The 14,983-nt window shown below is 40.4% G+C and overlaps 1 protein-coding gene across 1 annotated transcript in view; it reads left to right on the top strand.

Annotated features, from left to right (window-relative positions):
* RETREG1 (reticulophagy regulator 1) overlaps positions 1 to 14,983 on the top strand; it is a 147,523-nt gene that overhangs the window by 51,005 nt on the left and 81,535 nt on the right. The window contains exon 3 of the mRNA XM_003310633.4: positions 591 to 621. Within this exon, the coding sequence (XP_003310681.1) occupies positions 591 to 621 (31 nt within the window). The remainder of the gene's footprint in view (positions 1 to 590; positions 622 to 14,983) is intronic.

The following is a 14,983-nucleotide window of genomic DNA, read 5'->3' as shown; positions in this document are numbered from 1 at the left end:
TGTGTGTGTGTGTATTTTATGTTTTATATTGATTTCATTTGCACCTACATAAAAGTCAAAACATCTAAACAATGAATAGATAAAAATCTCCTTTTTTCAAATAACAGTTGTCTTAGTTCTCCTTTTGTCGGCACCATGTCAAGACTCACCTTAAATGCCATTTCTATTATTGGCGCTTTTTGAGCAGCTGCATTTTCTCTCTTCCCTGAACTCACATGGTGTGTGCCTCCCTCTTGTGTAGTTAGTTCCTATACTGCCTATCTTGGTTCATATTTACTTGGGTTCATATTTTGTCTGCCCCAGGGGACAATGAAGTCCCCGAGGCAGGGTCCATGTATTATAGAGTGTCCTATCTCCCATGGTACTCACCCAAGTGTTTTACATGTAGTAGGATCTCAATAAATATATGTGGACGAATTGCCTGAATTAGCCATGGTGCCAGCAGTGTACCCTGTATGACTTGATGGTGTCCTGAGTGTTAGAGATCTGAGCATTCCACTTTAAATAGCTTGGACTAGTTCAGAGTTGAGAAATATTTCAGGAGAAAAATACCTCTGTTAAGTTTCACATTTTGCTTCTCCCTGTTGCAGGTGCACAGTTGTGGAGAAGCCTCAGTGAAAGGTAGGGAACTTTCTTTCCGTGTTGTGCTTAATGGAGGGAGGGTGAGGGAGGGGACTGAGCCACCAAGATGTAGCTCTGAAATAGAATTTTAGTGACAGGAATCTAAATCCAAGAGTAATTTACCAGAGTGGGAAAATGAAGAAAAATACCATCAATCGGAGGCCAAGGATGAAGTTGGGACTCATTCTAGGAAGTGCTGTGTATCTTGCTATGATACTGGGCAACATGAATTTGTGAGAATCATAATGTGTGAGGATTTGGAAGGGAGGGGAGGGAGACATTTTCTTTTGGGGTTTCCTTTCAGACTCATTTTTGGGATGTGAACAAAACTGCTGTACTAGGAGAACAGGGCTGCATGCACTCAGTTGGAGAAGGCTGCTGGAATGTTCCCGAGGGTTAGCCATGCTGTCAGTTCAGAGGACTGTGGGGTGGGGGAGACACAGAGATAGGGTGAGAGGCTGTGAGGTGTGAGGGTGCAGGAGATGCTGACCGCCAGTGGGCTCCTTGCCCAGCCAGAGGCAAACCTCAGCTCTCTTTTTATGGAAGGTCCATCATTCATCCATTCTATGGTAAAGGGGCTGTTTCCAAATGGACAAGGAAAGGGCTGGGGCAGTTGATTGAGGGGACCACAGTGCACTCTACCAACTGGGTGTATGAGAGGCGGGAAAATGAGGGGAGTATGGGGATTAATATTGCAGTAAGATGAATTTTTGTAGGAATTGATTTTTTAAATTTCTGCCTTAAAATATATTTGTATTACTTAAAAACGATGGCTGAGGAGCCTGACTTGTATCTAAGTGGGCATCATGAAATGAATTGTACAAAAGGAGGACAAAATAATGCCATGAAAAATCTTATAAAAAATCACCCTGTATTTTATGTAATGCACCTTTGGAAGCTGTGCTTATGCAAATAAGGCCTATTTCATCTGGAAAGGTTAATTTCATGATCTGTTTACAACTGCTTGCTTGTTCCTTCATTTCAAATCCCAAATTTTCATGGGCAGGATGCAGACTTGCCAAGAGACTCAGGAGAGAGGGTGACATTGGATATAAGAAGAGAAACGTGATCCCTGGTGCTTCTGGTGGAGGTGGCGGGCAGCCTGGGAGGGGTGGGCTGGCCCCAGGGAAGAGCTGGCATAGGCTCTGGTAGGCATTTGTCTTGCCCTGTGCTCTGATCTGTGTGCTGCGCATAGGCAGGTTAAGGTTCTCTTTCTATTTTATAGAAACTTGCTTGTGGGAATGTCAAGATAAAGAGAACCTTAAATTACTCTTTTGAGATAGGGAAACAGCCATGTGTTTGGAATGGATTAAAATGTGTTTTGGGTTTTGCTGTCTATCTGCTTCATGCTCCAAGTGCTTTTTCTACATTGTCATCTTTTAGGGAAATCATTTAAATAAAAAACTGTAAGAGAACGTCTCAGCTGGAAGTAGGATCTGATTTATGCAGTATAATGTTGGAAATCAGTAAAAGACATCTATGAAGACAAGGAATTTCATACATAGTTTGTTCAGTATGAGTTTTTAGAATTATTTTAAATTGCAATTATGCACAGGCAATAATTTTCTTTACTGATAGAGTTTTATCAGTAGTAAAGAGGAGGATAAAGAAGAGAATGAAAAGCAAACTGAGAATTTAAAATCTGATTCCTAAGCAGAAAATACATTTCTGACCCAGCAGTTGTATAAATACAGTTGTATAAATAGAGCAGACAAGAAATACTGCTTAAGTTTTAGATTTCTTTTAAAAAGGAATAACAAAAAAGTTTGTATTCATATAATAAAATAATTTGTGTAATTGGAAACAGAAATTTAAGATATATTGTCAATGGATATGATGACATAATTTCTACAATCATGACAAAATATGTACAGTGACTCACTTAAGAAAGTTTCCTCTTTTCTTTTCCAGTATCTTAATTAACCCAACAAGTAAGGTTTGAAATACATGGAAAAAATGATTTATATTTTTAGGCCTTATTGATAGAAATAAAGATTAATTTTCAAAAAACTTTTCAATAAAAACAATTTCTATCTAGTAATATAAATACATTTTACCCACACAGGTCATCTTCTAAGACCAAATCTTCCTAAATTAATTGGTTAATTTAGGAATTAATAATATGATAAAGGATAGGAACTGGGATAGGGTGAGCATGGCTCTCATTTTTGTTTGCCAGCTCCATGTTTGTTAAAGACATTTACAGGCGAGGCACGGTGGCTTACGTTTGTAATCCCAGAAATTTGGGAGGCCAAGGTGGGCAGATTGCTTGAGCCCAGGAGTTTGAGACCAGCCTGGGCAATGGTAGGGAGACCCTAACTCTACAAAAAAATACAAAAATTAGCTGGGCATGGTGGCGCATGCATGTAAATTGAGCTACTTGGGAGGCTGAGGTGGGAGAATCTCTTGAACCCAGGAGGCAGAGGTTATAGTGAGCGGAGATCACGCCACTGCACTCCAGCCTGGGCAACAGAGCGAGACCTTGTCTTAAAAAATAACATAAAATAAATTAAAGACATTTACTTTGTTCCTACAGAAATGTGTAGGCTCTGAGGAGTGATTCCTGCTAACTAAAGCTCTAAGACAAAGATTTGTAAGTATGAGTGAGAGGGATCTTGCTTTGCTAAGGAATTAAACTGTTCAGTGGGTTTGAATCTTGCATTAGTTGGTTCTCTCACACAGGCGTGATTTTTAAAAACAGTTTTAGATTTACAGAAAATTGAGAAGACAGTACAGACTTTCTATACACTCCCCGCCTCCTGGAAACAGTCCCCCCCATCCCCCCATTAATAGCATCCTACATTGGTGTGGTACATTTGTTACAATCAATGAAGCAATAGCTAACTTATTCTTATTAACTAAAGTCCATGCTTTATTCCGATTTCCTTAGTTCTTACCTAATGTCACTTTTGTGTTTCAGGATCCCATCTAGGATCCCACATTGCATTTATTTCTCATGTCCCTTTAAGCTCCTCTTAGCTGTTCCAGTTTTTGAGACTTCCTTTGTTTTGGTTGATATGGGCAGTTTTGAGGCGTACTAGTCATTGATGCCTCCTCTTGAAATTTGTCTGATGTTTTTCTCATGATTAGATTGGGGGTATGTGTTTTTGGGAGAAAAATCTCAGAGGTAAAATGTCATTTTCATCATCCTATCAAGGGTACAAGCCATCAACATGTGTTATGACTGAAGTAGTGTTTGTCAGGTATCTCTAAGTTGGTTCTCTTAAGCAGGAGAGTCTATTGGGGAAACTGAATTAAGATCTGAAGGCTGTTGATGAGAACAGCCAGGGATTTGGATGTTTGCTGAAGATGGCACCCTTAAGGCACACAGGCCCTAGGCATGTATCCACCTCAGGGCTGGCAGTTTGGAGCCCATGTCCTAGTCCTGCCCGCCACAGATATCCTGGACTGCCTTGGGTAAGTGTCTTAAGCTTTCTTTCTTTCTTTTTCTTTTTTTTGAGACAGAGTTTCGCTCTTGTTGCCCAGGCTGGAGTGCAATGGCGCGATCTCAGCTCACTGCAACCTCTGCCTCCTGGGTTCAAGCCATTCTCCTGCCTCAGCCTCCCGAGTAGCTAGGATTATAAGCATGTGCCACCACGCCTGGCTAATTTTGTATTTTTAGTAGAGATGGGGTTTCTCCATGTTGGTTAGGCTGATCTCGAACTCCCGACCTCAGGTGATCTGCCTGCCTTTGGCATCCCAAAGTGCTGGGATTACAGGCATGAGCCACTGTGCCCGGCAGTGTCTTAAGCTTTCTATGCCTGGGTTACCTCATTTGTCAGGCAAGGAAATCGAGGCTTTCTTTCTAACTGTGGTTGGGGGAAGATTAGACAAGCTGAGCTAGCGTAATTTCAATGGATTTGAAAAAGCACTCCATGCTCTTTGACTCAGGGTTCTTTCAGATTTACTGAGACTCAGTTTGACTGGTCAAGGTATTTTCTCCCCTTCTTTCTTGCACCCACAACCCTTCTGAATGCATCTAAAATTTGCATGTGAGAATTTCTGCTGTGCTTTTCTCTCTCTCTGCTGTGCTGTGTGTGATTTGGAAAAAATATTAGCACAGCAGAACCGAAGGACATACTTTGCTAACTGTTAGGTTTGGTTACGGAGTGAGAAACTCCCTATTCTAGGGCTTTTGTTAGACTTAGGCTATTTCTCTCCTTTGGGGAAGTGCTCACATGTCCCAGAGAAGGCAGGCTACTGGAAATACCATTTATTTGTATTTGTATTTTATTTTATTTTATTTATTTTATTATTATTATTTTTTGAGACGGAGTCTTGCTCTGTCGCCCAGGCTGGAGTGTGGTAGAGCGATCTTGGCTCTCTGCAAGCTCCACCTCCCAGGTTCATGCCATTCTCCTGCCTCAGCCTCCCGAGTAGCTGGGACTACAGGTGCCCACCACCATGCCCGGCTAATTTTTTGTATTTTTAGTAGAGATGGGGTTTCACCATGTTAGCCAGGATGGTCTTGATCTCCTGACCTCATGATCCACCCGACTCGGCCTCCCAAAGTGCTGGGATTACAGGCATAAGCCACCGTGCCCGGCTGGAAGTACCGTTTATAGGAAGGGTCTTATTCATTCTAGAACTGGTTAGGTGTATATCCAGGTACAGCTAACTTTCATCCTGGTCCCAACCGTGCAGCTCGTGGTCCTGCCAACTTCACTTCTCTTTTGGCCTCAGTTTTTCATCTGGTTAGTGGGAGGTACAAGTGAATTGTTGCAAGTACCCCATACAGCCTGAGAAGTGTATGATGGTGCAATGTGAGGGATTTATGTGTCCCTTTCATATTGGTGTCTTTTTACACCAAGTTACACCAAAGGGATACTTTCCTCGGTGTGTCCACTGCAGTTTCCAATGTGTAATGCTATTTACCACATTGGAGATGTGAAGTTACGTACTTATTCCTTGAATTTCTTTGATGATTTGATATGTTGTCTGCAGTGATTCTTAGCATCTGACACTAGATAGTGCTTATATTTTTAACACTGAAAAATTAAAAAACACTTTATTTCAAGAACAAAATACAGTGACTGATAAGTAGATCTTTGAAGGCAGACAGAGGTGCTCTTTTGCTCATGTGAGCCATGTGGGATTAGGGTTTTTTCACCTCCACATTCACAGGTGCTGAGCTCAGAAACCTCCCCCTCACATGGCAGGAGCTAGAAATCACCTCCAACTGCCCTTTGGCTGCACAACTGAGATTCTCAGGTTAGTCAGAAAGGCTTAATTTTTCCTCTTTCTTCATTGGGCTAGATCTCAGGATAAGCCAAGCCTTTTTTCCATGGCGTTTCATGACCTTTAAGAAGCATTCCTAGCATTAATTTCACTGTTTAAAAAAAATGGATCAAATAGTGGGCCATTCACCACTCACAGTGCCATTGTTAAGCTTTTACATTGAGAAGTAACTTCTCCTTTCCTTCCCTACAATCCTAATGGCTCGTTATGTAGATCACAAACTATCATTTACTCTTTGGGAAAAATTGCTTTTGTCAACTACACTAAGCTTAAAGTATTTCCTTCAAAATTTAGCATAAAGATGGTAGTAGATATGTACACTTATGCAGGTGTGGTTTTTCTGGACGTTTAAAGAGTATTCATAAAGTTCACAAATGTTACACTGAATGTAATGTTAAACCCAGGGTCTAATTTCTGATGGCCTCATCAACAATCAACATTAGGTAATTTTAGTCATATGCCGTTCACATGTCAATATTTGTACCTGGAAAATTCCTTTGTGAAAATGTGGTTCTCAGTGGGTATGTTCTGAGAAGGACCCATGCTTGACCTATTTCTTTAATAAACACTAACTCTACCATCTGTGAACAGGATTTACATAGAGCTGTCTGCTAACAGAACCAAATTGACATCTTTATGGTTCATTCCTAGCACTGAATTGAAACCTGATCCATAGTATTATAATAGTTTTTCCTTTCTGCATGAAACTGTAGCATTTGATTGAATAAAGTCCTCTTAACGAATGAGAAAGTATGCATGTGACCTTTTCTGTATGCACAGCATCATTTAAAAACATAAAACTGTTTTCAGTTTGGCCAGGTTTTTCCAAGTATGTTATAAATTAGAAAGAAATAACTTTACATACAACAAATCATTCAAAATTTCTTTAATAGTTGGTGCATTATAACTCAGATGAACAAGTTATTCTCATCATGAATCTTGTTTTATTGTTTGGTGCCAATTTAAAGCAATTTTTTCCTTGGCATCTAAAGCTTGAAACCTGAAAATTATGGCTGAGAGCTATCGGATTTTCTGATAGATATTCCAGGAATCCAGATGCCCCTAGCGGTGTGCTCTCTGCAGGAAGTAGATGGGGCTTCCCAAGCTTGCAGCTAGGCCATTGCATCTGATGGCCTTACCTTGAGCTGATTCTTGAGAGGCAGAGCACAGATTCAACAGAGTCAGTCTTTCCAGAGCCAGCAGGGATTAGCAAAGGGAGTCGTGAGGTTTTTTTTGCCTCTAGCTTGGTCAGATTGTGGGCGTCCTCAGCCTGTCTGTCTCTCAAACTCTTAGGAGAAGCAGTTGTGTGGCCCTGATTCTTGCAATGAAATGCTCTTTTGTTTTGTGGGCTTCCAGAAAATGGCCAGTGAAAATGCTCTAGTTGGTTGTATGCTTTCAAGTGGGCGGAGGGGTTGGAGGTGGGAAGGTGAAAGGATTCAAGAATCTTTGGTTGTAAAACCCAAGTCCTTGGTGTTCACCCAGCTTATAGGCCCAGAACAAATTGGAGCACTTAAATCAGAGATGTCTAACACATTAAATCCTTGAGCACAACATTATGTCACTCTTAAAAGTAGAAAGTCATCTAGTGTTTGCTAAATTGTCTCCTCTAAGGAATGGAACTTAGTGAGAAAAATGTATTTTTTATATTTATGACTCATATCTTTATTTATATCAAACTTGCCTGGATTAGCCACAGATTGGCTGATCTGAATTCCCAAATAAAAAGCATTAAATGTTTACCTGATAGCTTAAGAGGTTTAATCACGCTCCATGTTAAGTGTAACAGTAATTCTGACATTCATGTGTTGTAACTACTAGACTTCACAGTTTGAATTTGTTCTAATGTGTCTTAAAGTCACCTTGTAACTTGTGCTTTATAATCTTGTACCTGGACCTTGTAACTTGTACAGTAAGACTTGAACCTTGTTAATAAGGCATCATATTTGAAAGCTGTATTTTTTAGTTTTCTGTTCAGTCACGACTATAGACAGAGAGCCACATCTTCATGAGTTTTAAAAGAAAATCTTGCTGTGAAGGATACATTGTTGTTTTAGTCTGTTTTGTGTTGCTGTAACAGATTATCTGAGACTGGGCAATATATAAAGGAAAGAAATTCATTGCTTATAGTTCTGAAGGCTGAGAAGTCCAAGGTCAAGGGGTCTGCATCTTTGAGGACCTTCTTGATATGTCATCCCACGGTGAAGATGGAAGGGCAGGAAAACCCGAGAGAGCAAGAAAGGGCCAAACTCGCTTTGTTGTTGTTTGTTTTTTTTTTTTTAAGAGACAGAGTCTCGCTCTGTCACTCAGGCTGGAGTGCAGTGGTGCAATCATAGTTCACTGCAGCCTCAAACTCCTGGGCTCAGGCAGTTTTCCTGCCTCAGTTCCCGAAGTAGATGAGACTACAGTCATGCACCATCACACTCAGCTCCAACTCACTTTTATTTTTTTCATTAGTTTTTTTTTCTTATTTCTTTTTAAAATTTTTGTTTTTTCTTTCTTTTTTTTTTAATTTTGTTTTTTCTCAAACTCACTTTTATAACAAGCCCACTGTCATGGTAACTAACCCACTCCTGCTATAAAAACATTAATCCATTCATGAAGGCAGAGCCCCCATGTCTTAATCACATCTTAATATCATCATGATGGCAATTAAATTTCAACATGAGTTTTGCAGGGGACGTTCAAACCATAGCAATTAGATTAAATTAAAAAAGCATCCCTCAAAAGAATCACTTAAATTCAGAATATGCTGGACATACGCATTATACGTAAGCCTATCTGTGCTTGGGTAAATCTTTGGCTGAAGAGGCCTAGGCGAGCCTGGGAACTAAGCACCAGTTTTAAAGTCTGTACCCTGCCAAAATCAAAACCCGAATGGGCTTTTTATTCCCTTTTTCAAAAATAATAATTGAGCACAATTCTGCAGTCATATATTGCACAATGGAGAGTCAAAGCCCTTTTCTTCCTCTCTCCGAAGAACAGATCCATTCATTGACTGACAGCAAGCTCTTAGCCAGAGCTGCTCAGATTTGGTCCGAAAGTTTCTCCAAGTTCTACATGCAGTTTCTAATCTGTGGTTAATTTTTTAAAGTTGTGCTTTGAAAATTAGATCCACTGAAGACAAGTATGAAACAAGAGACTAGAAGTAGGTTTTAAAGCTGTTTTGGAATAAAAGGATGTGGAGAACTGTAGTTATTATTTCTTACCATCAGTGGTGTACCTACATAAAAAATTATGAGTTTTAAAAAAAAGTCTCATGCTGAACAATTAAGGGCCACTCTTTTCTCTCAAGAGTCCATCCAACTCAAGTAAGTACGTGCCTAGAATGTAAGTTCAAGGGAAGAGCCTTCTAGGAAATTGACGTGGATCTTCAGGACAGCAACGGATATATTTCTTGAGACGTTAAAATGATGGCCGGGTGCAGTGGCTCACGACTTTAATGCCAGCACTATGGGAGGCCGAGGCGGGCAGATCACCTGAGATCAGGAGTTCAAGACCAGCCTAGGCAACATGGTGAAACCCTGTCTCTACTAAAAACACAAAAATTAGCCAGGCATGGTGGCAGGTGCCTATATTCCCAGCTACTTGGGAGGCTGAGGCAGGAGAATCAGTTGAACCCAGGAGGCGGAGGTTGCAGTGAGCCAAGATGGTGCCACTGTACTCCAGCCTGGGTGACAGAGCGAGGCTCCATCTCAAAAAAAATAAAATGAAACAAGAGGTGCGTATCATATCCTAGTTTCTCTGTTGATGAGGGTGATACATTTTTCAGACCCGTTCCTGATTGCATATTCCTTTCACAGGCAACACGTTCTCCTTAAATTCAGATTTGTCAAGTCAAAACAGGAAACTAGGGGATCCAGGATTTTAGGTGGGTCTGGCAGCAGTGGACATTAGGTAACTTATAAATGACTTAATACTCAGAACTCCCTAAGCAAAAGATACTCAATGTTATATTTTCTTATAATTAATAATTTTTGTTGCTCAGGATCGTTTTTGACATTCCTTTAAGTTAATGTAATTTTATGACAATCTGATTGAACATGAGTTCAATCACCCATTTTTCATTATTTTGGGGCTACTTCATCCTCGCTCGGTAGCTCACGCCTGTAATTCCAGCACTTTGGGAGGCCGAGGCGGGAGGATCACGAGGTCAGGAGATCGAGACCATCCTGGCTAACACAGTGAAACCCGTCTCTACTAAAAATACACACAAAAAAATTAGCCGGGTGTGGCGGCGGGTGCCTGTATTCCCAGCTCCGGAGGCTGAGGCAGGAGAATGGCGTGAACCTGGGAGGCGGAGCTTGTGGTGAGCCAAGATCACGCCACTGCACTCAAGCCTGGGCGACAGAGCGAGACTCTGTCTCCAAAAAAAAAGAAAAAAAAAAGGTGTTTCCTGTGGCAGTGCCTTGGGCCTACACAGCTGCTTGATAACAAATGAAAGGTAAAACTCTGATGGTTTTATCAGTGTTTTCAGATTCTCATAACCCCAGGTTTATTAGGTTTGATTAGTTAGCAGATCCTGAGTTATTATGGATTTGAAATGCGTGAAGTTCATTTATAAATATGGAAAATAACTAGGCTAGAATAATTGTTACCTAATAGCATGCTTGCGTCAATAAATTTAAATTATAAAAGAAAAAATGATTAGTAGTTAACATTTCTCTTAACTCATCCTATGCTGTGTTGCAGTTATATGAATATAAATTAAGATTTTGCAGGTGGTTAGAAATCTATTTCTCTTATTATTTATTTATCTATAGTCCCCAAACATTGTTACCTGTAGTCATATTTGCCTAGTAGCATTTATAAAATAACTTTAATTTTTCCCCAATTGTAAAGGTAATACAGTGCTAATTTAGGAAATCAAAAATAAAGGAAACTACACAGAAGAATACCCAAATCACTTAGAGACTCATCACCTAGAAATTAAACTCACTTTCCAATTTTTAGTTTATTTTGTTGCAGTCTTTTTGTAGAATGACATATGTGTTTGTTCATTCGTCCATCCTTTCAACAGATATTTATTGAGTACCTTTATTGTCAGACCATCTTCTCAGCATTTGTGAAAGGAAAAAAATGTAAAAACAGGCCAAGTGTGGTGGCTCATGCTTGTATCCCCAGCACTTTGGGAGGCTGAGACAAGCAGATTGCCTGAGCTCAGGAATTTGAGACCAGCCTGGCCAACATGGTGAAACCCTGTCTCTACTAAAATACAGAAATGTAGCCGGGTGTGGTGGTTCGTGCCTGTAGTCCCAGGTACTTGGGAGGCTGAGGCAGGAGAATTGCTTGAGCCTGGGAGATGGAGGTTGCAGTGAGCCCAGATTGCGCCACTGCACCCCAGCCTGGGTCACAGAGCGAGACTCTGTCTCAAAAATAAAAATAAATTAATAAATAGACAACCCTGTCCTTGTAGAGTTTATATTCTAGTTAGTGAGTCAGAAAAGAATTACTGCAATATATAATGTTAGATGGTGAAATGGGTTGAGTGGCAACTAAAGCAGGAGAGGGAGTAGGGAGTGATGAGGGGCCAGGGAGAGTCCAGTTTGTAATATGGCACTCAGGAAAGATGTTACTGGAGATTTTTGAGCAAGAACTTGTAGGAGGTGAGGTTGCAGATTGTGTCTGTATAAAGAGCTTTTAGGCGGCAGGAACAGGGAGTGCAAAGGCCCCAAGGCCGGGGCTTGTGTGAGGGTGATCGTTGTGTTATATCAGTAAGTTTTGTTTTATTTTCTTATTGATGGTATGTAGCCGTAGTGACTGGGACCAGTGGAATATTGTGTAGCCAATAAAGATCATGTTGTAGAAGAATATATAGGGACATGAAAGATCATCCTTTATTGTTAATTTTGTATCAAAAATTGTAGATTTAAAGTAAACGCAGTGAGGTATATGCGCAGTACATCATAATTGTATGTTGATACATAAATGTAGTTATCTCAGGGTGAGGGGAATATAAGTGTTTTTTATTTTCTTGATTTTGTTCACCCTTATTACATTATTTTTCCTATAATGAACATTCTTTTATCAAGAGGGGAAACAAAAGACATTCAATGAAAAAGAGGGTGTCCCCGCAGGCAGGGTGAATGTGGGGAGGTGACAACCAGCACTCTGCAGGCAGCAGCACCTGGCATTTAGTTCACCTGAGTGCCCAGGGCTCCGGCTCCCAAGCTGCTGTGGAGAGGCAGGCGCCGGTTACAGGAGAGGGACTGGCACAGCCCAGTCAGAGGAATCCAAGGTCAGGGACAAAGTCCAGAGAAACAAGCGAGGCTCAACGGAGAGGTTCCAGCCTCGGAAATGTCAGCATCATTCCAGGTGGGGGGCCCAGCCAGGCCGAGTGTCTTTTGACACAAAGTCTCACAGGATTGGGGTGAAGAAAAATGATTTATTTCCAAGGTCAGGTGAGATCAAAGTTCTTAAATTCTTTCTTTCTGAGGCTCAGAGGCAAGCTCAAAGGTTCAGCCTCCAGGTACAAGTGACAGGGTTGAATGCATATTCTGGTGACTTAGGTGTAAACCCAAAAATGTTTCAAGATTTGGAAACTCTTTGTATCATCCAGAATAAGATTTAAATCTTATCCTTGTGGTCCGAACTGTAGTCTTTGGACAACAAGAGGGAATCTGAGAGAATATCATGTTCTCTTTCAACAACCTATCCCTGGGTTCTGTCAGTGGGCAGGTCTGTCTGTCTGTCAGCCTACCTATGTATGTTCCTTAGGTACATGTTAGTGATCATATTGAATATACTGAATGATATTTGTAATATATATATAAGTTGTAAAACGTAATAAAATGAATATACATGAACCTATTATCCAATCAGGACTGATACAGTTGCTCCCCCGCCCACCCTGTCCTGCTGCCTGCCAGAAGCAAGCATGGTCCTGAAGTTTGTGCTCCTCATTCATTTGCTTTTAAAAAAAAAACCCCGCTTATATTTAAATGAAATATGAATATTCATACATTTAAACAAAATCTAAATATATTTAAACAAAATCTAATCTAAATATTTATATATTTAAACAAGGTATAAATGTTTATATATTCAAAGTATAGATATTTATATATTTAAACAAAATATAAACATGTATATATTTAAACCAAGTATGAATATTTATATATTTAAATCACATATATGTATCCCTAAATAAAGTTTTTGTTTTTGAGGTGTATCACAATGGTACCATATTTATGTGCTCTTCTAGGACTAGTGTTTTTTTTTTTTTTTACACGTTTTTTAAAAAGATCAGTTGTGTTGCTGTATATAGCTGTAGTTCATTCATTTTTTGTGGCTGTACAATATTCCATCATGTGGACTATATCACAACTTATTTATCTGCTCTTTTTGCACTGACTTTGGATTTTTTTTTTTCCATAGTGTCCACTGTTTCTGTTTCTGAGTTTACTATATGGCAGTACAAATGGTCATTTAAAGGAAAAAGGTAAATGCCTAATGCTTAAAGTGAACAGTTCCCAAAGCCAGAATATTGTATATTTGAAAGGTTGTGTAAAATTTATACCAATACAAGGGCTGTGACACCTAGCATGGAAATATTCTTGTGAGTTCTTGGGAGGTTTTTTTGTCTTTAGTCTGTGCGTGCTCAGCCCTGTTCTAGGGCTGGCTGCCACTAGAGGGGGTGTGAGCGATGGGACATCAGTTTCAGAGAAGCTAAGAATAGTTTGGCTACTGCAGAACCTAGCCGTGTGGCTCCAAAGTGTGATTAGTACCTACACATTTCAGCAGGGCAAAAGCATTAATGTTGTTCTAGTTACAAGAAGAAAGTCCGATGAAAGGTGACTTCTATACCTGTACCTGTGTGCACAGGTGTGCATGGATACTCATATATTTTAGAGTAGTAGGGGGAGTGAAAAAAATTAACAGGGACTAATTAAGAGAAGTGATTGAAGGATGGATCGATGGAGAATATGACAGAGAAAGTGGGGGTGGGCAGGAAATTCACAAATGAATGACATGGATCAATGACAAATGGTTGTATTTTTTAGTTGACAAACAAGCTAAGCATCTGTGAGGTCTCTAAGAACTAAATGGTACTTTGAGTTCATGACCCTTTTACTGTTTGTTTCTATCCGCTGTCTTATATAAAATCTTTTGAATGTTGTTTATCATGTGCTCTCCAAAGTCTTTCCTTCCCTCCTTGCTCTTTGACTTAGTCTTTTGACTTAGTATTTTCCTTTTCTTGAGGACTCCAGATCATCTTGAGTTGTGAATCCTAGAAAATAACTTAATTTGCAAGTAATTGTGTGGAAAGAGGGGGTATTAGTGAGTTGTTGGCTCCCAGGCATAAATTAACCTGTTAAATACTGAGGGCAAAGGTTCCTGCTTGTTAGAAGAGTGCACAAGAGCAGTAGCTGCTAAAGAATGTCTTCCACACCATTGTGTGTTTGGGGCAGGCTGAATAATCCCATCCCCACCAAAGAAGTCCACACCGTAACTCAGAACCTGTGAATACATGACCTCAGATGGCAGGAGGGACTTTGCAGATGGGATCAAGGATCTTGAGATGGGTGGATGATCCTGGAGTATCCAGGTGGCCCCATGTCATCACAAAGGTTCTTTTAGGAAGGAGGCAGGTCAAAGAGAGACAATGCGAGGCTGCAGGCTGTGACTATGGAGCAAGGGACCACGAGTGAAGGAAAACAGGTGGCCTCTAGAAGCTGGAAGAAGCCAGGAGACACCATCTCCCCGAGAGCCTCTGAAAGGAATGCATCCCAGCTGACCCAGATTAGAGTCTGGCCACCAGAACTGCAAGATGATGAATTTTTGTGGTGTTCAGACACTAAATTTGTAATTTGTCACAACAGGAATGGGAAACTAATCTAGTATTTCTTATGATGTGAAAGAACCAGCTTTGATTTGGAAATGTAGAGGGCAGTTTTTCCAACTCATGTCTCCGTCTATGAAAGAATGAAGTTTGACCCTGTTTTGTGGGAGAGCTTATCCTGAAACAAGGAGGGCTAGAGTGACATGGGGTGGTAACATTTTTGGGAGGGAGCCAAGAATGGGCCTGGGAGAATGTCCTCACTGGGCAAGTAGAAATAAGAGGGTTTGATGAAAAATGAACCAACATGGCCAAGGTAGTCAAGAAGAGTCATGAAGATGCCATGCT

Source organism: Pan troglodytes, chromosome 4, assembly GCF_028858775.2.
Source record: "Pan troglodytes isolate AG18354 chromosome 4, NHGRI_mPanTro3-v2.0_pri, whole genome shotgun sequence".
NCBI classification, from domain to species: domain Eukaryota; kingdom Metazoa; phylum Chordata; class Mammalia; order Primates; family Hominidae; genus Pan; species Pan troglodytes.
Note: the sequence above shows the minus strand (reverse complement) of the source record. Positions and strands in the feature narration are given on the sequence as shown.